Here is a 25,398-nt window from a genome sequence, read left to right on the forward strand (position 1 = left end):
ACATCGCACATTTTTTTAGTTTATTTTGAAAATGGCTAGTTCAGCGAGAAAACCACTAACATAATTGAACTCAGCATTCAATTTTGACTATGCTGTGTGGTTTTTATCGAATTCCAAGAGATGTGCATTTTGGTCGATTTTGACAAAAGTGAGAAGGCTATAGCCTTCCCACTTTTTCATTTTTGGCCAAATTTCAGATTTGCCTAAAAACACATGAATTCGATGCAGAATTGAATGCCAATCACTAATATCTAGTTTATTTTTCAATTGGCCTTGTAGTTTATGAATTAAAAATAAAAAACAAAAAAGTCGGCTTATTTTTTGTCGGCCGAGCGATAAAATAAGCCCGACTTTTCCCATGTTTTCAGTTGATTTTGAAAACGGCTGACATAGTCGAACTCAGCGTTTAATTTTGATTATGCCATGTGGCTTTTATCAAATTCCAAGAGATGTCCATTTTGGCCGATTTTGACAAAAGTGGGAAGGCTATAGCCTTCCCACTTTTTCATTTTTGGCTAAATTTCAAATTTGGCTTAAAATATATGATTTCGATTGAAGTTTGAATGGTAATCACGGGAATTACGTTTATTTTTCAATGGGACTAATAGTTTTTAATCAAGCGTAAAAAACGAAAAAATAAGAAAAGTCGGGCTTATTTTGTCGGGCTTAAAATTTTTTCCCCAAAAATTGACATCCATATAAAAGTCCCATTGAAAAATAAAATTGATTCTCGTGATTACCATTCAAAAAACCTGAATCGAAATAATGTACATTCATTGCTATATTAAATATTTTTGAAACATAAAATTGATGGAAAAGTCGGGCTTATTTTCAGTTATGGCTAAATTTTAAATTTGGCTTAAAATACATCATTTATGTCGGGAATCGAATGAAAAACGCGAAAATTAAGTTATTTATTTTTCCAATTGACTTATATTTATTTTAAAAAAACATAAAAAACCGTAACACAAAGATGGTGCGCCTACAGCACATTCTTTCCGTTCGTTTCAATAACGGCTCGTTTGACGAGAAAATAAATCACTTAACCCGTGCCAGCGTGTAATTTTAACTAAAGGTAAAAAAATAAAACAAGAAGAATAGGTCGCTAACAGTTCAAATTTAAAACACCTTTGGGTTGTCGGAAACTTCGCGATCACCACGAGTTGTTTGATGACTCCAACCCTCCCGAACGGTTTGTGAAATCGGGAATACCATCTAACGTTTAAACTAACACCATTGACCATGGTAATATTGTCTGTTCTCGTCTAGTCAAAATACTGACGCAAAATTTTTCCTTTGAATGTATGTTTTAACCCTGAAAAATATTTTTAGTTAAACTTTTTAAAGTATGATGCTATGTTTAAAATGACACATAGGAAATGATGGGAATTAAAAATGAAAGAAGGCTAACCCATCGACTGTGCTGTGCGAGGCGCTAAATTCGAATCTGTATTCAGCCACTGACAATATGGGCAAGGGGCGAGGGGGAGGTTGATGCAAAATGTACATTTAAAACCAAGGCGACGGTATTGCAACGTACCATTGCCAAAGATAAGAAACGGGAGGAGGAGGATCTTGTTAGTGTTTATTCCACGGCAAATATCAACCTGGAAACCCTCAAAGTGGCTAAATCTGTTTCTTTTGTTCACGTACTCGAAATATATGTGAGAAAGTAAAACAACCAAAACATACAGAATAATTCAAGAAAGCATCGAGAATAGCGTGCTTCGAAAGAAGTAGTTACCACCTCTGACGACTGATTGCGTGCATGGCAATTATGGCAGAAGTACAGCTTATTTTTCTCCACTATTATCTGAAACATATTTTGAAAACTTTCGAATTGCCCTTCTACAGACGAAAGAACGTTTCGATCTGCTTGTGCACATTGCATATCGTTACCTCAGCACCGACAACACGTCAAGTCTCGTGTAGTGAAGAATGAAAGCCTACCACTCTTTGGAGAAAAACCATAAGGGTAAAATACACAAAAGAAGACAATCAAGTTATTGCTGTCAGCTCTGTTTCACGAATTTGAGAGAAGACATATATAAAGAAAAATCATGAGACTCGGCTGCTTTGCTTGGAAGCCAATACAGAAACAAAGAAAGCTTATGGGTAAACGGAAGAATGTGGGAAATAAGATGGCTGGCGCTGGCTGCAGATGCCAATGAATAAAGAATAATAAAGAAATGGGAAGTGGCAGATTTAGGCAAACACAAGCTGTGTTCCACAGTTGGAAACAAAACTGTTTTGCTCAACTTTCCCCAAGCGCGTCAAACGAAATTTGTTGAAAATAAATTAAGACAAAAAGATGGGAGAAAATAGAATCTCTCATCATACAGATCCTCTCTGATGCGCGCACTGGATGTCGTCGTCGGTCGGAGTTTCTTCTCCTTTCTTTTTTCCTCACCGAGATATATTTAAAATGTATGTAAAGAAGTGAAAAACTGCCGCAACCAAAAAAAAAGAAAGAAGAGTCAACAATCCAATTAGTGTTGGTATTTCCAGTTCGACAACAAAGAAAAAAAAGAAGGCCAAAGAGAACGGAGACAGAGTAGGGATATCAACTCTAATAGAGCCAACATAAAAAAGCCAAAGATAAGAGATGAAGAAAGAAAATGGCGTGTTTGTTTTTTACGCAAAAAGATTAAAACCAATAGAGGTTATAAACAAGAAGAAGAAAAGAAGGTGTGGCGGGCGTAGAAGGAGAGAAACGGAAAAAATACATTGGGCCAATCGATTAGAACAACGTGTTTCTCGTGTCTTGATGTGTGTGTGTTGTGTAATGTGTGTGGCTGCTCAATGTTGTTGTTCTTGTGTCTTGCTGTGTAAGAGAAGAGGACATCAGAGGGAAGGTGTGCGGGTATATAATTTATAAAGAATCTCTGGTGTGTTTCTTTTTCTTTTGCATGGGTGGTGTTCTTTAATAGCCAGCCAATTCTGCGAAAGTGGTATCCATTTCGTCGGCAATCGATTTGTATTTCTCCTTCTCGTGGACCAGTTCGTCTGTATAGGAAAAAACAAACAAAAAAAAAAGCAAAAAAAAACAGAAAAAAGGAGTCCATTAGCATCGCGGTACTCACATACGAAATAAGACCATGCAAAATTGTTGCAGGTCTTTTTTGCTATTTTTTCTAAATTGGGAAGAAGGTTTCCAGGCTCTAACCAACCACTTGAAAGTAGTTGCTAAATGAAAAAGTTGTTTGAGTAGCATGCAATACTCCTTATATGCAGAGAGCGGGTAGTAGATGACTTGGGGTAATCAATACGTTGTCAGAGCAAGGTAAAAAAAAAATAAATAAATAATAATAATAACAAAGAAAAAAAGGAGAGATTCCATTCGAAAGGCAAGCCGTGGATGGGATACACGTCGAAGAGGACGCAAAAAAACTTTGTTGCTGGTTCCGTTGCTTTCAAAATCAACTATAAGGTATATAAGAGGGTTTGTCTAATACTGGAGTCCTACAATCAATGGAGGGCATCGTGCTCAGAAAAAGGGTAGCAAAAATAAATAAAAAAGTTGTTCCTATACATGAAATATTATAGACGGTAGATGGCGGGGTAAAAGATCACTACAAAATAAAATAATAATAAAAAAAAAAACCACTATTCGAGAAATAGTAGGCCACTAAAAAAAGGGGGATATGCAGACAAACTACGTCCCACCAGTTTCCATCCGACTTTTCCTTCTCGAAGATAAAACAAAAACTATGTCACGCATGCGACAAGTTTTCCATTTCTTTTCTGTTGATCAAAGTAAAATCGCAATGAAAACTGCTGGAAAAATTATACAAAGAATGAAAGGCATTCCGATAAAAAACGTTCATCTAATGAGTAGGTGGTTTCGTTCCTCTAAGAAGAAAAAACTGACGTGAAAAAAAAAGGAACAAGGGCGGACACTAATATTTTCGATCCAGGTCAATCCAGTCCAAAGGAACAAAGAAATCAACGCAAAGAGGCAAGAAAGCAATATGTTCCCGAGAGAAATCCAACCTAAAGTGAATAGTAGTGGTAGAGGGAGCAGTAGCGTTGTTGATATCTCTAGTACGCCGAGAGTTCTGAGAAAGTCTGGTCCAAATCGTCTGTGATTGACTTGTACTTCTCCTTCTCGTGCACCAACTCGTCTGTTGTTTATACAGACATGTTGATGGTTCAAGGAGGATTTTTTGTTTTGTTTGTGTTTTGTTTTTTTTTTTTTTTTTTGTGTTGTCCATGACGATGGAGGCGATGGAATTTCGTTTGGTTTTCGATTGAATTTCGGTCGCCCCAAATGAACCATCGATTTACAGAGAGGGAAAGAGTGATGGTGAGAGAGAGCAAACAATAAGGGAATGGTTCGTGGATGGAGGAAATGAAAACAAAAAACCGTAATTAGTTCTATGCCAATAGTAAAAGTCCAGGTGAATCTTATTCGATACTGGAGAGAAAGCCAGATAGTTGTAAGCTTAAATCTAAAACACAAGTTCGCTTCAATTAAAAGGCATTTTTTTTTTTAAGTAAACAAAAAAGAATTTTGAATCAAACTTAACCGCATCGAGTCACAAAACCATTTAATATTTCTTAACGCTTGAAAAGGTGCAGTCGATTTCGCGATAGAGTGTGTTGTACTCATCCTTCGATGTGATCAACGCGTCTGATCCATTGCGAATCCGTTCGCCAAAAAGCAGCGTGTTAGTAAGTGGCACAAAGAGAGACAGAGAAAGAGATAATTTGAGGTTAGTCTCTAAGAAAGGATTCGAATAAACTAAAGGACGCGAGTCTGAATCTCGTCTGTGCGTCCACATAGCAACAATAAAAAAAGGGAAAAAAAATGATGCAGTGGTAAACAAAAAATGAATACATTTATATTTTGGGAATGCTTCATGTCGCTTAGTGATCGATCCAAATGGAATGATTCCCCGAAGTGGGAAAAACACACAAAAACAACAATACTTTGTTTTTGAATAAAAAAAAACAAACAAAAAAAAAGTTATAACCTGTTGGCTAGATGTGAAACATTGACAGGCGCGCATGCAGGAAAGGCATTACATATTCTGGATGTCCTGGAGTGTGGACTCCATTTCTTCTTGAAGAAGTTTGTTCTTCTCCTTTTGGGCGAGCAAGTCGTCTGCTCGGAGCAACCCATGCCACACGGGATCGTTCGGTTTATTGGGGAATGAGGAGGGACACAACAAAAACACACTCATTAGTTTTAAAATAACGTGCAAATCATGCGCCAGTTATGGCAGATTATATCACTTAGGTAAAGGTAACAAAAACAAACTAAAAAAGTTGAACTGAAAACGCAATTCATGCTGGAGTAGACGCGAAACATGCTTTAAGAATTGACATTTTTGTTTTACTGTTTTTGGTTTTGTTCTTTTAAAAGAAAATAAAATGTCGTTCGACGGCACGAAATTAAAGCTTTAAAAATTGGTGAATTAAGAATTAAAATAAAAAGAAAAAAAAAAACAACAAAAAAAAAAACTTAAGCTTAAAAGAAAAACGGAAAATGATTATACCCTCCAGTCGGTCGACTTCCTTCTGCAATTTCTGGACCGAACGTTCGGCAAATTCGGCGCGGGCTTCAGCCTGTGACGAAAATAATCAAGTGTGAGTCGTTTTTTTAAAGCTACCCAGATGGATGTGTGTGTGTCAGTGTAGGTGCGTGTTCGTGTGACGGACTATGCCAGGGCATGCAGATGACAGGCCTCTTTTATCGATGCAACACAACAAAATAGAAAACAACTAGCAAGCTGGAAAGGACAGCTGCAAACCTTTTTGGCTGTGACCCTTTTACATCCGGGGCGTTCACGATAAATTTTCGAATTGACTTTATGCACGAAAAGATATTGATCATATCATTCCGTGAATAACTGAAGAACTCGTTTTCCAAACGAATATCTTTCACATCAATTGGAAACGAATGCCCCCTCTCCATCTTTTTCTTTTCTGTCTTTCTTTTTTACTTAATGAAAGGTGATGGTTGTGTGTGCATACCTCTTTAAGCCGTGAGGAGAGTGTCTTGATCTGGACTTCGTACGATTCTTCCCGGGCAGTGGCCTAAATCAAGTCATGGGCGAACACGCAAGCAGGTGAAAAATTAAGAAAACGTGCAATCAACTACGCGGCAAATAACAGGACGATGACTTATTGTCTAGTACAACACGGGTGTTACGGTGTAAGGGATGAAGGGAAAAAAAATCTACTAAATGTCGTCAAACGCGAACTCATGCCCCTGGCCACACACATAACAAAATGTGCCGTGTGAGATGATATCTTTTTCATCACTACGCTCTTCTACCTGCTTCATCCTGGTCGTGAGCGTCTTGATCTGCTCCTTGTAAGCTTCCTCACGTTGGTTGGCCTATTCAGGGCAATGAGCCAATCGCGTCACGACAGAGCATTTTGACATAAAATACGTACTGTTTCTTTTTTTTTACGGGAGCTTAATATACTAATTAATTTAATACTTAATCAAACGAAGCGTTTCGATTAAATTAGAAAAATCAATAATTTTTTTTTTGAAAAATCAAAACTGGGCTTATACCTTTTCTTCAGACACTTCCAGGGACTTGAGGTTGTTACCGACGACGCGCAACTCTTCTTCAAGCTCCACGATTTTCCTGTAAAATGAAACCGGATATCGTCAGTACCAAGTCTAGAGAAGCGAATACACAGTGAAAAGGAAGACGATACGGTAAAAGGGACGACTGGGTAGGGTGTGGAATCACGTGCAAAATAACAATAAAAAAACAAAAAAACGGTCACCTTCCGGTGATTGTTTAAATGTGAAGCTGAACGCACAAATAGGAAGGCAAAAAAAAAGAGAGAGAGGACAGAGAGTGAAACGTGCGCATGCACTTACGATTCGCCTTGCTCCGCGCGCTCTTCGGCACGTTCCAAATCTGCTTCCAACATGACCAGTTTGCGAGCAACCTATCATCGTGCAGCAACAACACCAGGCACAAAAAAGGAGATAAAAGACATATTTGGTAAGTTTCATTCTAGTGGGTTAATATAAACAACAGACACAGATGCATGAATGGTCAGCATAGCACGGGCTTGGGTACTCAAACACTCCTGTAAAAAGACATCCAAATGTTCGAATTAGTCAGACAATGACCGTTGAGAAGTTTAAAAAAAAAATAACGAACAAATCTGGGTTAATAACTCGATCGCATGCCATCTGGTGTAACAGTAGGTGGATGGAGAAGGGTAGGGTACCATGCTCTAGATGTCGGGCAATGTAGACGACGAGGTAAAAAAAAAAACGTCTGGGCTAAAGGAGATACAAATCTTACGTTTCACCGGTTTCGGCGCGCTCTTCAGCACGCTCCAAATCCGCCTCAACCATGGCCAGCTTACGGGCCACCTGTGGTTCACACAAGCAACATCAATCCAATGTTTCTTAATTTGGTTCTTTTTTTTTTGCCTACACACTCATCTTAGTCCTTGTCCATTTAAAGTCTACGTGATCCAACAACAACAACCAGTGGCCGTCATCGTTATTCACTTCGTGTCACCCAAAATGGGACACGAATAACAAAATTGGTTTCTTTTACGAAAAAGGAACGTGGCTCTCTCTTCCACGAATGAATATCATCTTTCAAATCTTTAAGAGTGAGGGGAGGGGGGATTCAACTTGCCTCGTCGTACTTCCTATCAGCCTCTTCAGCCAGGAAGCGGGCTTCTTTCAACTGATTCTCCAACGCATCCATGCGCTCTTCATCGGAGAGGGAGCGGTTCTCCAACACCTTGCGCATACTGCGTGAGTACCAGACATTGAAACAGTGAATTAAAAACACTTAGCTCGGACCTAGAAAGAAATCTGCCCAGCCTTAAAAACTTAATGAATAAACTATGAGTGATGATGATGGCATTTCTTTCCTTCCTTTTCATCTAAAAATTGCAAAGGTCATTAATCACTTGAGTAAATAGGTAAACCTTGCGTGACATCCATGTTGCTGTTGTTTTCTTTCTGAATATAATTTTTACAATCATACCTCTTCGTATTTCTTGTCAGCCTCTTCGGCAATCAGTTTGGCTTGTGCTACTTGAGCTTCCAGAATGGCCACACGGTCGTCCTCCATGTTAGTACGGTTCTCCAATGCTTTGCGGATGCTTCACAGTAGGATGAATCAGAAAAAAAGAAACAAACGTCAAACAAAAGGGTATCATCATGCAGACTCGCGTGCGTCTTTTGTTTTTTTCTTTTTCCGTGTTTTTATCAGAGCCATCAAAAAGGGAAGTCAACTAGGGAGTAGCTCTCTGGCATTCGTTACGGAGGACGATGGCGATCCATCAGCTAAAACACTATCGGAGGAGGGGTTATATCGCCCGTCATTATCGTACGGTGTTACGTACACAAAAGGGAAAAAAACGGGAGCATGCAAAGGACACATTCTGTACAAACGCAGGCATAACGAACACAAAAAAAAAGAAACTCACGAACGTGCTGGTAAAAGACTTACAGCCCGCGTCGGAGTGAAACTCAATCGACCCTACATCCCGCTTAATGAACCTGAACTTTGGAAACTGTGTCATTAATGCCCCACTGCCCCCCCCCCTTTTTTTCGGGATGTTCTTGTTGTCGCCAACAACAATCCACAACATCCGGCATGAATGCTATGAACTTATCCTAAGCACAGCCATATAAACCCCCCCCCCCATAAATAGTCTTGTCTCTTTAATCACGAAAAACAAAAATAAGAATATCAAAAACCAAATAAGACGAGCTAACAAAAATTCCCCACAATGAATCTCATATAAGGATTGACAAGGTAAAGATTACCGTTCTGATTCATCAGCCGAGTGGGAGGCTTCGGCCAACTTGGTGGTAGCGGTGTTCAAACGCTCCTCACTGCGCTCGAGATCTTCCTCGAGCAACTGGACGCGACGGTTAAGACCGGCGACTTCACCTTCGGCCTGTATTCGTAATAAGCATTGCGAAAGAAAAAGATAAAATTTCATGAGTCGGGTTGAAAGATTAAACCGGATGAATAGTGTACATATCGCCATGAGAGCCGTTGAAACGATAAGCTCGGAAAATATCACTTCGGTAATCAATTCGCTCGTTATCCCCATCAACAAAATAATCAAGAAACGAAAAGAAGAGAAACGGACGGAAAATTTCGTTGGGGATGAAGAAAAGTTCCCAAAAAAAGACAACAGCGCATTTTTCAAGATCCTATCTCCAATGAAAAATGAATCTCAAGTTGGGAAAAAGGTGGGTAGGAAAGAGAGAAGAGTGCGGAAGAATAAGAATGACGATATTCAGGGGAAAAGAGAAATGAAAACGAATATATAAAATAGAGTTGCCCATGTTTAGAAGCTGTTGAGCCAAGGCCACTGACTAGGGACCTCTCGACCCACAGACTCACAAGCCAAGTTATATGTCCATATAAGGCATGGCCGCAGACTACGAGTGTGTAGAGAGTCAGAGAAAGCCCGTATATTCTCTCTCTCTTTCGGTTTCCAATACAACAGCTCACGCACTCACCGGTGCTGCTGCTGGTGGTTACTTTTGTGTCTCGGAGAAAAGTCGAGCTATACACTCACTTCGAATAGAATTATTTTTTTAGAGGGGGGCGAAAAAGGAAATGGCAGCAGCATCGAAAAATGACAGCCAGATAGTGTTTTCTGCAACAGTGATTCCGAGTCGGGCAAACACCCATCCTGTTCATTACCACGCCTTAATAGTACACACGTACACATCAGAAACGTACAAAAAAAAGCACCTAACAAAAAGCAGCTCAAATCATCCTAACGTGGAAGAGACAGTTGAAAAAAAAGGAACTAAAGAGGGATAAAATTCGAACGTTGATCAGAGATTAAACTGCAAAATAAGGCAGATAAAAAAAGTAATGGAGAATAGAAACGGTTAAAAGAAAATGGCACCAATAACTCACTTCTTCCCTTCGTCTGATTTCAATCTGTAATTTTTTCCTGTACTCTTCGGCCTCTTCTTGATATTTTTCGGCCTCTTCTTTCGTTTGACGCATCTTCTTCTTCAACACATCGAGCAGTGTGCCTTGTTGGGACGACATTTTGCTACGTTGGAGGGATTTGTTGTAACGAATTAGGAAAATAAAGAGTTCAAATTTGTGAATGCCAATCTGGAATGGTACTAGTGGTGGGTGGGGACGAGAACTCCTTTGGAATGTTGTCGAGATGTTTGGTAGCCGACACACAACACTAATGGCCGCCACTCGTGTGGCTTAGAGGAAAAAGGAATAGGAAAAATAGGAATTGAATTCGAGTGGCTCGATCAAACTAAACAGGCCCAGCACACTTAAGGAATTTGGTAAAACCAAGGAATGATGTGGTGGCAGTGGTATGGAATGGTTTCGACGATGGCGGCCAACGGAATGAAAAAGACAAAAACTCTTGTGGGGCACCACCTGCTCTCGAGAGACGAACGCGAAACTAAGCAACCGATCGTCTGGCCGTGTCGGTTATCAAGAGTTAGACACACACACACACGCGAACACACACACTCACTAGGAGAGTCACAGAGAGAGAGAAGGGCCCTACCATAAAAGCCACTCCCTCCCAACGCCCAAATTTGGTTTTGGTTTTTATTCTCAATCAGGACAACTACGGGCTCTTCTTAACTCGAACCTTTTTCTCACCACTGATTTTTCTCTTTACACACCTAGAAGCAGACGATTGTCAACATTTTCCAAAGACCGTCTGCTAGATAGAAACTGACGTCATCCTAAGAAGGTATCACAAAATTCTCTTTAGGACATGGAATAAGCGAACGCCGCACCAATTATGGTATGCGACACGGAGAAGTCGTTTCTTCCGATTGAGAAAGAAAATCGTCGTGGTGAAAAAAACAACAAAAGACTAGACGATTCTGATTCACTGTTACGTACATTGTACAAAAATGGGTTTTTTCTCTTTCCCGTCTAATTTTTTTTTCTTTTTCCCTTCTGGAAGGGGGGAGGTGTTTGGACTTTGGAGGGTTTTTCGTAGAAAAACAAAAAAGAGAATTTAAGATTGTCTTGTGTGTGTTTGTGTGTGTATGGCTGTATAGTAGAGACCATGCTGGGTGTTTTGGAAGATCGTGTCTGCCCCGTTTGGTATGAGTCACCGGCGTTGATGACTGACACCATGAAAGCGAACCTAACACACAAGCACGGGGCCAAAAGTCAAGAAAAGGAGAAAAAAAAAATAAGATGTACAGATAAATAAACGAGCGAATCAACAAGGTCATCACGCGCTACTAGCACCACTGGTCAAAAGAATAGGGCAAAGAAGGGAAGCTTGTTTAACTGAACTGTTGGTATCTCTCTTACTAAATTTTCCTCTTTTTTTTTCTTTTTTAAAGTTAAAAACTAAAATTGTTTTGTTTTTCCATATGGAGGACAAAGAGAGGAGGGCTGCTGGCTGGGGCACGATGACCTTCTTTTCGCAGTCATCCACTTTCCCCTCTCATGCCCATGAATGGTGAGAAAAGCAAAACAAAAATATAAAATAATAAAATAAATATTCAGTCTTTTTAATATATTTTTAAAAGAATTCTCCCAGGAGGGAAGAAAAGAGAAAAAGAGAGAGAGGTGCGCGCCTCCGGGAGTCAAAAATCGGGACTTCCAGACTTGGATCTCTTCGAACTGGGTCTTTTTTTTTTGTTGTTGTTCGTTCGGTGCAAAAGCTGCGTCTATGTAAGGTATTCTCTAATGTGCAGAGAGAACTATTGCTATCAGCGTACAGCATTCGAGATCACCGTTTTCTATGATTTCTCAACGAAAGGAGAACAAGCCAACAAAAAAAAAAGTCGTGATTGGGCGGAAATCCGTGGCTTGTTGAACCATAAAAAATGATAAGATTACATTATAGAGTAGCGAAAGAGAGAGAGGGATTTGAACCTCATTTCGTGATCAAGAATGGATTAACTATTTACACAGCTTTGCTGTAGAGCCGACTAACCCGTTTAAGCTGATTGTTCATGATATTGTGCAACTCGTTTTTGATTATGTTGAATTTCATCATGGTATCAGAACTGAAGACAGAGGAAGCAAAAGCGAAACCGGGGTAGTCGGCGCATCGGTTCTTACGCCGGAATTTCTCTGCCAACACTTCCGTCCGGACGCTTTGGCATCGCAATTTGGAGAGCTCTTCCGCTTCGGCATCGGCTCCGGCTTGCTGGAGTTGTTGGTTGCTGCTGTTGCCGTTCAAGTCAACCTCTCCCGTCGCCGGATGATGACAGCCGGCTTCGTGGCTGTTGCTGTGCCCGTCGCTGCTGCCGCCGATCGGATCGGGTCTGAACCGCGGCTCAGAATCCGAATCGAAATCGGATTCTGACTCAACCGACAACCCGGTGCCTGCGGCGACATCAGCGGGCCCAACTGATTGTAGCGACAAACAGTTGTTGTTATTGTTGTTGACTTGAACGAACGCTCCGACCGTCACGTTCCCGTTAGAAAGGCGGCTGACGTTACCCAGGCCGTGTCGCTCCAGAAGTTGTTGAACGGCCCGCGAGACGGCCACTGACGGACGAGTCGACAGGGCGTCGCTCCTTGACAAGTCGGTCATATTCTCTTCGTCTTCCATGAGGACTGCTGTCGTTGCACTCTGGATGTCCACCAGCATATTCTCAACGTAAGATTAAGTGGCGGTTTGTTTTCGGAATGCTCAGCTGTTCAATAGTCACACACTTTCTCGTTGTTGTTGGTGGTACTGGATGATGCTGCTCTTGTGTTATTGTTGTTGTTCAGAATTAGAAGGAAAAAAAAACAGACGCCCGCGCGACAGCACCGCCAACGCAACAGCACTACCGACTAGTAGGAAAAAGTTGTTGAACTGTTGCCCAATTTTTTCTTCTTCCTTTTTCTAGTTTTCTTTTTTTCGTTTGCTTCTCCGTCTTCTTTTTTACGTTTTTATCACTCGTACACACTCTCTCTTGGCAAGGAGGGGAGGGCTAAAACACGAGGCCAGCCTTCCATGTGTGTGTAGACCGTGCTGTTGGTAGTTGGACCACCCTACCAACGGACAGTTTTCCCTTCTCTATTTTCGACTTTCGGGGACGAGACGTCTGGAGTCGCCGGCAAAGATTGCCGTTTTCTCTCCGATAGCGATAACCCTCCCACCAAATTTACACTCACATAGTAGCCACGTATGCACACACAAGCAGACAAGTTGTTGGGGAAAAAAAATGCGGGCTCCTACATGAGCACCATCTATCGAAGCCAAGTTGAACTTGGATGAAACTTTTTTTTTTTGGATATAGGCCAGTGTTATGGCGCCAAAAATGAAAAAGGTCAAACACAATTTTCAAAAGAAAATCAAAATATTTGAGAACAAGCGGAGGGGAAAACCAGCAACGGCTTGCGAATGTTACTTGCCGTAACTTCCACGATGAAGCTAGACAAGAAACTATTTCTATTCCTATTTTTTTCCTTTCATCATCATCGAACCGATCGGACGATGAAAAACACTGGGAAACTTTTTCGACTATGCCCCCCTCCGAGTCTCCAATGCTCCAACATGATTTCTAAGAATAGCTCACTTTCGGTCGAACGGGGAGAGAAAAAAAAAGAGTCAATATGTCGAGAGTGCCATCTAACGCCGTCCAGTTTCCGCTGACGTCAAGCCATGCAGTCTTTCACGGTTCTAGTTCGTGTATGCGGTCCATATAAGGCCCGAGAACAAGATCATCCAACAGAGGCGTCAAAGAGACGAAGAAAAACAGAGGCCAGGCAGCCCAGTTCTACTTTTAGCATTGGTCGATCCTCTTTTAGCGCGTTTAGCGCACAGCAAAAATGCGCTGGAATAGTTTTTTCTCTTTTCGTTTCATTTTGTTGGTGCTTTATTTTGCTCTTCTTCTACCCCTTTTAAGCCTCTCAATTTCTATACAAAATTCCATCCGTTGGTCCAGGATACGAAAAGAACAACAATAAAGAATATTTATTTTTATTTTAAATACGCAAGGAATTTTTTTTGTTTTCTTTTCATGTCCTCATTTCCCATTCCCTATGTCTGCCGTCGAACGACGGCAGTCACAACCGTCCCCGCAAAGAAAAAAAAAATACTAAAATCTCATCGATTGAGATCTCTTACAACAGGGAGGACTTTTGAACTGCACAGCAGTAGAGAAACATATCTGTTTTCGGGCCAAGGTGAGTCAGCATGAGTAACGTAGAGGAGTTGTTAAGAGGGACGCGCTAGATGAATCAAAAGTGAAAGTTTTTACGTAATGTCCTACCCAAAACCCCTTGTCCCCTTAAAAATCCTGCCAGACGGCGGCACCGTGTCCCGCCACACATTAAAAAAAATAAATAAAGGGAACAAAATGAAAAATTCCAGTAGCTTATTCGTTCAAAATGGCTTTTCCTCTGGCGAGATGTTTTCGATGCGATACGAGGTGGAATAGTATCGTAGTATATTAAAGAAAACGAGACTCACGTTTTGGAGAGCTTTGTCCTTCTCTTCCAGCTTGGCGTTGGCGGCCAACAGCTGCTCCTGGGCCTGATCCAGGTCGTTCTCCAATTGCTGCATCTTTTTCTGGAGAGCGCGCACTTCTTCCTCCGACTGTACGATGATTCATTTCGTTGTTAATTGAGGTCAATTGGCGCATAACATAAGCAGAGAAATCATTGTAATATTATCTGATTCATTAGAAAAAAGAACATGGATTTTGTTTGTCCATTTCTTGTTTTCGATTCGAACCTTTTCGGCGCGGAGGTTGGCATCGCGGGCTTGCTGTTCGCAAGTATCGGCGCGATCCATGGCGTTATCCTTCTCCAGCTTCATCGCCTGCATTTTCTTCTTGATGGCGTCCATTTCTGCTTGGTTTTGTTTGTCGACTTACGTGAAAATTCAAAAACTAATTGAATTTTTCCAATCCCGAGAGAAACATGTAAACAAAACAAAACAAAATTAGTTTAGCAATTTTACGGCATCACATTTTTAATGGTGTAAAAAATGCGGGAGTCTTTTCTAATGGGGGTAGCAGGGGACGAGACATCACATACACGGATCTTAACAAATGTAGAGCATCAACGCAACGATATTTCCGACCTCCAGCTGAGCATTGCTCAGCTGCATATGTATGTGTGTGTGTGTGCGTTGGCTATTCTTAACCCGCCCCTATCTAGCTCGGAATTCTTTCACTCTGCCGCAATGTCGAAACGCCTCCCAAACCCCCTTCACATTCATTATAAACGTGAATACAAACATCAAAAGGTTAAATGAATATCGTTCAATAAAAAACGTCAGTTACAAATGAAACAAAAATGGGCATAATAAATACAAATGCAAGTCCCCAACATAAATTCGTTTCGTTGTATGCGGTTAACTAACTAAATCAACCTGATTCCAGGAGACGGACAGGGACAGACGAAAGCGAGTTGCAATGGCCCGCGGGACAGACTGTCCCTTTCTACAGCGCCAAATATGGCAAACGAAACAGCGCTGCGTTTGGGATCGTTTTTGTTTTGTTTTTCTCGAACGTGAATAGATTTTAGACTACTGTCTTCTGACAAGGTCAAGTCCAACTTCATTATGAAATCTCTTCACTAACGTCACAACCAGACCTTAGTATTACCTTAACAGGAAAAGTTTTCACTAAGCAATCCGAATGTGTGTGTGTGTTTGTGTTACAGTCGGACGACACTGGTTTCAAGAAATCACTTTTTTTTTGTTTGTTTTTGCTTTGTAGCTGAAGGTGTCCCAATAGTTAAGACGAGGATGGGTACAGTATTGAGAAAATGTGTTTGGCAATTACAGAAGTTGAGAAAGGCAATGTTACAAAGTTGAGAGATAAGAACAGAGAAGATCGGGATAAAAACAATCAGCGTAAAATGCGAACTCACCTCGTGAATTGAGTGAGGAGCGAGCAACCCGTCAGGCGGCTACGGCGACTGAAGAGCAACTGTTCTAGCTTCGACGTTCCAGCCGACTACCCAATAACTCGGCGGAGCCAACTGTGGAGTGTAGACTCGGGGTAGCTTCTATAGCCAGTTTTTTATTTTGCTCTCCCTTACTCCCCTCCCGAGAAAATACCCACCTCCTTCTCTCCCGTCCTTGCAATGAAGAACCCGGTTTTTTCGGATCCCGCCCGTAGAAACTTTTTGCCCGCCTACACGTTTTCACTCTCACTCTTTTTCCTACCCATTCCTTTTTTCGCTCTCAACCTCTCCGTCCATTAAAAGAAACACTTTTTTATTTCCACACTCGACATATTGATCTAATATCTTCAGATGAATCCGCGCGAACGCGCTTGGAGGTTGCGCTCCGTGATTGTGTGGTTTGTTCTTTGAAAGAAAGTGACTGTTCTGTTCGGTTTATAAATCTCGTGTTCCCTTTTTTTTTTTTGTTTCTACTTCCAAGTATGTAATTACATTTTTTTCCCCTCCTCAGAGTACCAATTGAACTGTTTATTTTATTGAAATGCATCATTTAGTTTTAAACGCAACAGCCGCAGTTGGAATGATTGAACACTTTGAGTAAAAAGTGTCCTCAATAAGACGGTATGTGTAAATGAAAAGGAAAGTGAAAATGATTGCAAGTACATTACGGGCGAACAGAAAGAGCGACATGGAATTCCATACCCCAAATGGGTGAGAACTTATTCCTGCCGCAAGCTGCTCCCGACTGTTAATGGTTATGACGTAACTGGTGGAAGATTACATCGTCGTTTACAGTCGAGATAACCTTTTTTTGATGACACTTGACTTTCTTTTTTCTTGTTCGGTATTTCAGCGTTAGAGCTGTATGATGCAAACCTAATCTACTATCAAATTTAAAGGCATCTAGTTAGCTTAGAACTGGCGGAGCAAACGCGGAGTGCGCTACGAATGTCGAAACCGTTCGCTCTGATTCCAAGATTAAATTCGTGATAGTGTCAGGTATTTAGCAAAGTAATCTGAGGCATATTCAGATTTTGCATCACCTTTGTTTGCAGTCGTCATCAATGAAACAATAGATTCATTAACCTTGTACCCAGAATGCGCAGCACACGAGCTCGTGCTGAATTCCAAAAGGTGACGGGAGTCACGAATTTTCTGACTGTTTTTTTTCCCTCTCCCTCACGAGGTCGCCGACAATCCGACGACTTGGACGATCAACGGGAACGTACAACGGAGAACAGAATAAGAGGCAGAGAATGGACGCTATAGTCGAATTCTTGAAAAGGGAAAATCGATACGACCTTGCCGATCCTTGCCACTGGGCTTTTCAACATTTCCTTCCATCGAAGATCTACACGTCGTCGTGTGCAAGACATTTAGCGCATATCTATACCTATCTATCCCCAATTGCTCACGACCTTTTACGTCTTTTCGAAACTTTTTAATATCTCAGCGTTCACCAGTTCGTCAAGCATGTTTTGCTTTTTTTTTTCCACGTTTCACTGCCGTCTTTTTTGGTGTTGCGTTATAACCGACGCCAAAACATATCTATATAAACATACTTTGCATTATGCATAACTGACACTTTCAATGCCACCAGTTGATTGTCAGTATTTATATGAAGAAAACCAGAGCGTAAGAAGAACATACAAATTGGGGTCAGCCATGACCGACGAGACAAGCGAATGAAAAAAAAAGTGAAAACAAAGTATCACTGGCGACGAATTAGATTTCTTTTTTCATTTTTTTTTTGGTTGTTCTCTGAGCCCGGATACATAATACCTCAATAGCGGATTTGTGCTGATCTCGGCAAACTACAAGCGCTGCTACCGCTGTTACGGGACATGCATGTATGCGCGGGTGCGCTCACGCACCAAAAATGGACCGGGATGTCGAGTCCATCCCTTCGCCATCAGTTCGGGACTCTCGAGAAACAAGAGACCTGACAAAAAAAAAAAATAGTGACGACGTCGATTGGCGTCGGTTGCAGACCGATCTGATGGAATGTCTCATTCGCATTTATCCGCATAAACAAGAAACATTCTTTCATTCGTGCCTTGTGTCTGTAGGCCACGGTCGCACTGTGAAAACCCGCAGTAGTCGTACAGTTAGGCACCCATTTGTTTGTTTTGCTTTATATATATATATATATATATATAAATACAATTTTTCTTTCTTAAACTTATTCTCGGCAGACAGAAACGAAAACGGAAAAGCGGATTGGGATATTTCTCTCTCTGGCCGTCCCAGAAATAGGTCGGGCTCAATGCGCGGGCGCCAACCGGCCATGCCACCAAACCGTATTGGTTTACCCTAAACAAGATGAAATCCCCATATAAATGAGGAGGAGGTGTGCATGGGGTTCTCTCTTTCATTCGACGTCGATAACCATGTAGGGAACATAAGAGAAATGGAAATCACACAGAGATGCAAAGAAATCCCAGTCAAGGCAATGGCCATGGATTTTGCCCGGTTTGTCTTTTTATCTTGTAATTCTTTCTTCTCCGGCTTGAGAAACGAATTGTTGAAAGAAATAAAATGTTTAAACGGTGAAGTATTCGTCTTTTCCTCTTGGTCAGATCACAATGGGTTAGCATCAAAGCGGAGAAGCGAGAAATGACAATAAAAAGATCACAACTTTCTAATTCTCCGAGTCATACGATGGCAAAACGCCGAGTGAAAGGTCCTCTGCATATGTTACTGATTTATCTGTTTAGACGAACGGTAGGTGCTTGTTCGTTGTAAGTGTAACTGTTTCAGTATCACACACGCACGGAACATTACACACCAGACAGGTAATAGAAAGCTAATGAGAACGCTCGATTTCCATCGTTAAAGTCGCATTGCGTGGCCTAACCCATTCAATGCTTGGCACATCAAGAAAAGCTTGAAAATTAAATAACAAGGAGAGAGGCTCTTTGTGTGAGCTGTATGGCATGAAAACGCAATAAAAATATCCACGTTATGCACGGGTATCAGATGGTTTTTCGGTTTCGACCTTTATAAAATCCCGTCGGAGCAACACCAGCCGTAAAGCAAGGTGCTTACTCACGATCTGTGCAGCCTTCACCTACATCTAATGACGCCGACGGACGCCCAAATATGGTCAGGAAACGCTCTTAACCCATATACCTGCGCGTGTGTATACTTTTAATAGAAAAGAGTTAAGGGAGCCTAAAGATGAAGTTAGAAATAGTAAAATATATTTTTAAAAATGAAAAATAAAGGACTTTAGGGAGATTTTTGTTTTTTTGCGCTCTTCTAATTTGCTTCCGGAATCGAGTCCAGCTGCTGGCGCCGCTGGTCCAGCCCGGACGCTGATAGCTCAACGTCTATATTTCTCAACAGGGACGGCAAAAGTTCTCCTGTACGTTTCACTGGAAGAAAGTTAGAACAACACAAAATAAGGCCAGCGCCTGCGACGCCGCCGTTAGTTTATTTCTGTACCAAAGACGCCAGGGCTCCTCGACCCCGGAAAAAAATAAAGGAGATTTTTAAAAGCTAAAAAAGTAAATGAAAAAAAAAATTTTTTTTAAAGAATTAAGAATACTTAACTTCAAATCGTGTATTTAGGACGAAATACGCAACCTTTCTCTTTTTCTGAAGGATTCGTTCGACGTATTGCTGCTTTCTGTGAATCATCAACAATCGCATGGGAGATGAGGGTTAGAGGTCGGGTGGATGAGGGTATTATAACCCTCTTTTTGCATCCGCCCAGCAGAGGGAAGATACAGAAAAGCTAAAAGAAGAGAAGAGAAAAAAAAGAATACAAATCGACACGACAAACTCATCACATAAGCTTTTTGTTTTCTACTCTTGGTCACGAAACGATTCGACTATCATTTTTGTTGTTTGTGTTTAAATGACCAGATAGCAGAAGCAAAGGGGATGGGTACACATAGTTGGACCGTGACGATGTGTTCCCAAGATGATCTCTGAAACAAACTTTCACCCACGTTTCTTCCAACCGTTTTACAAAAAAAATCTCTACTGAGATTTCCGTAGATTTCTCGAACTGACTCTTGTCCACTAGCGGTTGTTTAGTTTAAAGAGGGAAGCAACGCAGGGCTCGTCGTTTTCCCAACTTGCCATCTCACAAGAAAGTTAATTTATAGTCTAAAAACAGACCGCGATACGCCATCTCCAGCTGGGCTCGAGATTAGCATCCGAAAGCCATTCGCAGAATCAGGCAGCGTAAAAACCGCTTAACAATTGAATGTATTACGATCAGAAGATGGCGAGTCATTGTGTTCCACATCGGAACCTACTCGAAACCTTTGATTCCTTTTTAAAGTTTTCCAGATTGCAAATCAGGGCGTTTATATGTGTGAGACATTTGATGGAAAAAAAAAATTTCGACGAAAATGAAAAAAAAAATAAAAATTTTTAATGAAATATGAAGAAGTACACTGACGTAGAATTCAGCAAGCGCGGCGGTGATATTCCGCCGATGCGTTGCCATAATCCTGAGCACTGAACAGCGTTGAAGCGTTGCGTCCCATGTATCTATCATGATTAGAGATGCTGATGTAACTCACTATCCATAATTTTTCTAACTTTAAATAAAAGCTTACTTTAAAAAATCTTGGAGGTGAACGTGGAGCAACTGGATCGACTTTTCATCAAGTGGAGTGTACGCTAACATACTTCCGAGACGGGCTGTAAAAACGATATTCAACGATTTCAATATGTAAAATAACTGTAGAATTTGAACTGGAGAGATACTTACTGAACATTCGTAAAAGATGAGGGGCTCCATAAATATGGCTCATCGATTTGTCAGGGTGATTCTTCAAAATCTATAAACATTTCAGGAATCAGCGTATTGAAAGTATTTCACTGTGAATTTCACTTGACTTACATCAGCATATTGTAGTCTTTCAAATTTATACAGCAACGATGAACCGAGCGTCACATTGAAATATTCTTTCAGGCCGGCCATGACCTCCTGAATGGCACTCTCTCTAAAAAGGAGAGGCAAAGAACAGGGTGAAAGAGAAAAGTTTCCCTATCTGATTAAGCGAATACACAAATATAATAGCGAAATTGTGACATACTTGCTTGGGGTGGTTGCTCGGTTACTGCTTTTGTGCTTGATGTAATCTTCCAAAATGGTGTCAACCGGGACTTTGGATGGTAAATTTGCCAACTAGTTAGGTAATCAGGAGGAATTCACATTTGGCTACAGTTAAATTGTGACAAAAAATTTATGTTTCAGGTTGTGAGTCGCTTACCTTTTTTTGTCGATTAATGTAGTCCCAGTCATCAACAAGCCAGGGTTTCAGTTCATCTGGAATTTTTATTTTCACTTCAACCTTGGATAAAAACTGCTCTTCCTATGGATAACAAATTATTAATGCTACAATAAATAAAACTTTTCGAAAGTGCATTTGAAATCATACCGATTCTACAGTAGAATCAGGTCTAGTCTTTTTTCTTGAGCTTTCAGAAGAAGATGCACCGGAATTGTTGGTAGAAGGTGCAGCTGTAGAAGAAATGGCTGGTCTTTTAGCTGGTTTTTCTGCAGATTAAAATAGATAGTAAAATTTTCCATAGTTACATGAGGTAGGATTATGTGTGTGACACGAATTCTATTGTGGAGTGTATCATCCAACTTGATATTACTGGCCTATCTATATGCTATGTTATCCTCAAACAGTATGGCTGACGGTAACATTTTTTGTGATTGTGGTAGGGCTTAAGTCTAAATATATGAATGTGTAACAACTATAACGTATACCTCTTGTTGGTACAGCACTTACCTTGAAGTGATGGCGTAGATGAGCGACTATCTGTTTCCTTGCCTGATGTATTGGCATCTGACAGGTTGCCTCCACCTTTGGATGGTTCTGATCTGCGCCCTGAAGGTTTACCGACAGGAGTAGAAACACCTTTGATCTGTTTCTTTCCTTTCCTTTAAATGAATGGTTAAACAATGCTAATGAGAAGATTGAAGGCTATAAAGAAATTGTTTTATTACGATGTAGCTTCATGGGCTTTGAGCAATTCCTTTTGTTTTTGCAGGGCTTGATCATTGTACTTCAGCACACGGTTTTCTGGCACCCATTCATCCCAACTGTAATCCAACCATTGTTAATTTTATATTAGGCATTCAGTTATTAAGACATTTTATAAATCTACTTTTTATTCCATCCAGCATAATGTATCAGATATTTGTTCTGTTGATCCTTAACTTCGGCTTTCAAGCTTTTGGCCTCGTAAAGCAGAGGCCCGTGAAAACATAGAACCCTTTCACCTGATATATTAATCTTGTAAATAAATTTTTATGTGATTCATTTTTTAAAATCAAACCTTCTTTAAATTTGAATTCTGTTGCTGGCTTCTGTTGAGCTTTGGGACCCATTTTTGTTCAAAGCAGACGCTCAACAATTGCACGTCACGTGACCTATGGGTGCGCTGGTGCACTGTTTCAGCAAAGAGACCAGCTTTGAGCGCCCATTCACCAAGTCGACCAATTGAAAGCGCTGACAAATTTCAATAAGGTATGTGAACTTTGATTACAACCCCTTTCTTTGTTTATTCAAACTCCAAACAGATCAAAATTCGCAAAGAAGTTTTCCGGCAATTTTAAAAAAAAATCTATACCCATGCCGGTGTTTCAACTCCCGATACTTCAAAGTAATCTCACATGATTACATAAGTTGGCGATGTCGCGACACCACAATTATTGTCTTTTTGCGACATCAAAACATACCCAGCATTTCCCCAATAAGTCGACCACGAATTTTTAATCAACCAATACGGTTCGCCTTTCAGGATTCCATAACCAACAGCCAGAACAGCGTGATCCAGACTATCTTCTCCGCTGCCTGTAATCTCAAAAAAGAACCGAAAGGCATTAATAGTTTCGCTCGTCCCTTCACGGAACGGATGGCAGTACGGAGACACAAAAATGGCAAGAAAGCAGATAATTACCGCATTCAGGGTTGTAATAAACTCCGTTGGCATAAAACGAAAACGCACGATGCGCAGCATCTTTTGGATTTGAATAAAGATGTGATAAACAGAACAATAGTTAAAATTTTTTCTATACCATACCGATAGCAACAGATATGGGACCGTGTTTGAAAATGGCAACGCGTAACGCATCGATGTCCCCCGATGTTACGTTAACATAGCCTTTAATGGAAGCGACAAGACTAGAATTGTCTATGTGACAGTAGCCATCAGCTCCAAGGTATGGACCATAGCTCTCATCTGATGGAATGCCTCCATGCTTCATCATCCACTGGTACACACGGAAATCCTCTCCTCCTAAACGAGTCAGTAAGAATTCAATCAATAATGCCAATGAAGAACGAAAAAAGATATAATGAATAAAATGAAAGAACTGCATCAGTTACCATCACAGCCATTATTGCCGAATCCCCAACTGCAATCCACAAGAGCCTAAAGCAAATACGAATGCAAATGTTTAACCCGTTTGCATCAAGAATATATTTTATGTACCTGTTGAGACAGTGGGGTAAGTTTGCCTGTTTTAAGGAAGAGAGCCCCTTCGATAGTTCCCACAGTACCAAAACTCCAGCAAGAACCACACACGCTCTGGTCTAGAAAATATAAAATGTAAAAACCAAATCGTTATTATTATTAATATTATTTTTAGAGGAACAGTACATTCATTATAAGTACTACAAACATGTAATTGCCAATAGAATAAAACTACCTTTTACAGGGGTAACAGCGCCATAAAGCCTCCAATCCATTTGATCGGGCAAATTTTCAACGTCGGCTTTAGTGTAATGAAAAGCCGATCCTCCGTTGTACCCTGTGGAACGTAACTTCCCACGCATGTATTTAATCTCATCCGAAGATCGGTCGGCCATATGGTTTGGAGCCAGTTTGTATGATAAACCAGCCCGATTCTTTGAGTGGATGAATCTGCGAGAAAACGGTAATCAACGGTATCGCTTAACAGTATTTTCACTGGTCGTCGACAACCTACCTCATATTCTGCCTAAAAATATCTTTGCGATGTTCATGTTCGGTTACGTTTTTGTAACCCTTTTTATGATGACGAACGAACGAATCGAAAGTATCATCCACATGCTTGGTGTGGTCATGCGCGAATTCCCGCATCGGATTAAATGTATAAACGTGATCAACGCCAGGGCCCGGGAATCCATGACATTCGCCGACATCTGAAAAGGGATTATATCTATTGATTTGCAACATAGTCTTCCACAATGGCATCTTACCAGAATCAATCATGAAGGCGCCTTCATTTGGTTTCTCTGCTGTAAAACTGGTATAGTCTAAGTAATAATGATCGTAATGAGAACCCAAAAGGGAATTATATCCCTTCATTTCGTATCTGACGGGAACGGTAATTTGCTGACGGGTTCCAGCAAACTAAAATGAATATATTGGTTAGCAATGATTTTATTTCTAATAGCAGAAGGTTATCACTTGATGCTGGAGCCACATAGTATAGCGATTTGTTTTATCACCGACGGTGCTAATGTACTCCCACTTTTCGCAACTCTGACCATTCATGACTTCGATGCCAATTAACTAAACAACGCAATATAATTTAATTTAATCACTTCTCAAATATAGGCTGGTTACTGAAAATGGCACCTTAAAGTTTGAGATATCAGGTAGGACTCCTTGAGCTTCCACTGGCTCTTCAGCACTTCCAGAAGTCTGAAAACAATTCAACTGATTTTTTACTGTTTCAGTGGTCATTGGGGCTATTTTCTTTGCCGTACCATATGGTCCTTCACTGGATAGTTGATATGTCTTCATCATGCCTGGCACCCATAAGACAGTAAAGTAAGTATTAATGAAAGTAATAAATGAATAAAATGAAAAGATATTGCTTTTACCTCCATAAAAATCAATTCTGCTTTTCCCACTATCTAAATCAACCCAAGCATAGAAATCTTCATCAATTTCAGCATATGGAAGGTGGAGAATCCCCTCAGTTATCTAATAATATGTATGTAAGATATACATATTTATTCATTAGTTAAGAGGTATCTTAGCAAATACTAATAACAAATAAATAACTCTTACATAAGCTTTACTCCAGGAAGGAGGAGATGGAGAGTCTTTGGGAGCAGAAGGATGGTGAAAATGTTGAGGAAGTCTCCATTTTTTAAACCATGTATTTCTTTCATGTTGGGAGGCTACCTCATTGTCTTCAGTGCCTCCAATCGCCTGCGCTATAAACGAATATACTTCATTAAAGAGTTCAATACAATTATACATATTACTGTGTTACTTCGTTATACAAAATATTCAAAAAATTACCAATTAGAGCGAAAAGGAAGGGAAGACACCACGATCTCCCAAAGTGCAACATTTTCTGCTGAGTGGGCGAATATCCAACTAGCTACTGAAACTACTAAAATTTGTACAAACAAGTAAACTCGGAATTACGCCTCTTCGAATCGCTAACAAGGCACTAATGACATCCACTTGCTGCAAAGCCGTAGAACATTTGGAAATAATAATAAATGTTCAGCGTTGCCAGATTTTAGAACAATTATACCACCGGAAAATATACACATATATAAATTTTTTTAAAGCGGTGGAC

At 40.5% G+C, this 25,398-nt stretch overlaps 3 protein-coding genes and 1 long non-coding RNA gene across 22 annotated transcripts; 1 reads left to right on the plus strand and 3 right to left on the minus strand.

Moving 5' to 3' along the window:
* Positions 1-259: 259 nt before the first annotated feature.
* LOC130699248 (digestive cysteine proteinase 2-like) lies at positions 260-25,303 on the minus strand. Its single transcript, XM_057521556.2, has 14 exons — positions 25,113-25,303; positions 24,876-25,024; positions 24,686-24,788; positions 24,438-24,610; positions 24,267-24,371; positions 24,056-24,209; positions 23,803-23,998; positions 23,524-23,738; positions 23,307-23,407; positions 23,201-23,246; positions 22,896-23,111; positions 22,773-22,832; positions 22,470-22,666; positions 260-272 (listed from the first exon to the last, which is right to left on the minus strand). The coding sequence occupies exons 1-13, from the start codon at positions 25,162-25,164 to the stop codon at positions 22,482-22,484; spliced, it is 1,755 nt and encodes a 584-aa protein (XP_057377539.1). The 5' UTR covers positions 25,165-25,303; the 3' UTR covers positions 260-272; positions 22,470-22,481.
* On the minus strand, positions 2,826-15,955 carry LOC130699251 (tropomyosin). Of its 17 annotated transcripts, none has more exons than XM_057521570.2 (11): positions 15,801-15,949; positions 14,656-14,812; positions 14,392-14,517; positions 8,774-8,907; positions 7,629-7,746; positions 7,284-7,354; positions 6,530-6,605; positions 5,980-6,042; positions 5,502-5,571; positions 3,994-4,124; positions 2,853-3,006 (listed from the first exon to the last, which is right to left on the minus strand). In XM_057521570.2, the coding sequence occupies exons 2-10, from the start codon at positions 14,767-14,769 to the stop codon at positions 4,042-4,044; spliced, it is 855 nt and encodes a 284-aa protein (XP_057377553.1). In that variant the 5' UTR covers positions 14,770-14,812; positions 15,801-15,949; the 3' UTR covers positions 2,853-3,006; positions 3,994-4,041. The 17 variants fall into 17 exon arrangements, with proteins under 17 accessions (XP_057377560.1, XP_057377557.1, XP_057377555.1 ...); XM_057521568.2 differs by lacking the exon at positions 5,980-6,042 and adding an exon at positions 6,284-6,346 and having other exon boundaries at positions 15,801-15,946; XM_057521576.2 differs by lacking the exons at positions 3,994-4,124; positions 7,284-7,354; positions 7,629-7,746 and adding exons at positions 4,977-5,107; positions 6,848-6,918; positions 7,986-8,103 and having other exon boundaries at positions 2,894-3,006; positions 15,801-15,955.
* LOC130699409 (mortality factor 4-like protein 1) lies at positions 9,766-22,275 on the minus strand. Of its 2 annotated transcripts, XM_059496316.1 has the most exons (12): positions 22,149-22,275; positions 21,978-22,092; positions 21,817-21,912; positions 21,599-21,750; positions 21,239-21,357; positions 21,071-21,172; positions 20,894-20,985; positions 20,698-20,800; positions 20,566-20,635; positions 20,411-20,495; positions 20,225-20,342; positions 9,766-9,776 (listed from the first exon to the last, which is right to left on the minus strand). In XM_059496316.1, the coding sequence occupies exons 1-11, from the start codon at positions 22,198-22,200 to the stop codon at positions 20,258-20,260; spliced, it is 1,071 nt and encodes a 356-aa protein (XP_059352299.1). In that variant the 5' UTR covers positions 22,201-22,275; the 3' UTR covers positions 9,766-9,776; positions 20,225-20,257. The 2 variants fall into 2 exon arrangements, with proteins under 2 accessions (XP_059352299.1, XP_057377738.1); XM_057521755.2 differs by lacking the exon at positions 9,766-9,776 and having other exon boundaries at positions 20,037-20,342.
* On the plus strand, positions 16,105-18,390 carry LOC130699263 (uncharacterized). Of its 2 annotated transcripts, none has more exons than XR_009003398.2 (2): positions 16,105-17,943; positions 18,032-18,390. It is a non-coding gene; the product is annotated as an uncharacterized LOC130699263 (long non-coding RNA). The 2 variants fall into 2 exon arrangements; XR_009003399.2 differs by having other exon boundaries at positions 18,036-18,390.
* Positions 25,304-25,398: the final 95 nt, after the last annotated feature.

The sequence above is a fragment of the Daphnia carinata genome, chromosome 7, assembly GCF_022539665.2.
Source record: "Daphnia carinata strain CSIRO-1 chromosome 7, CSIRO_AGI_Dcar_HiC_V3, whole genome shotgun sequence".
Taxonomy (NCBI): Eukaryota; Metazoa; Arthropoda; class Branchiopoda; order Diplostraca; family Daphniidae; genus Daphnia; species Daphnia carinata.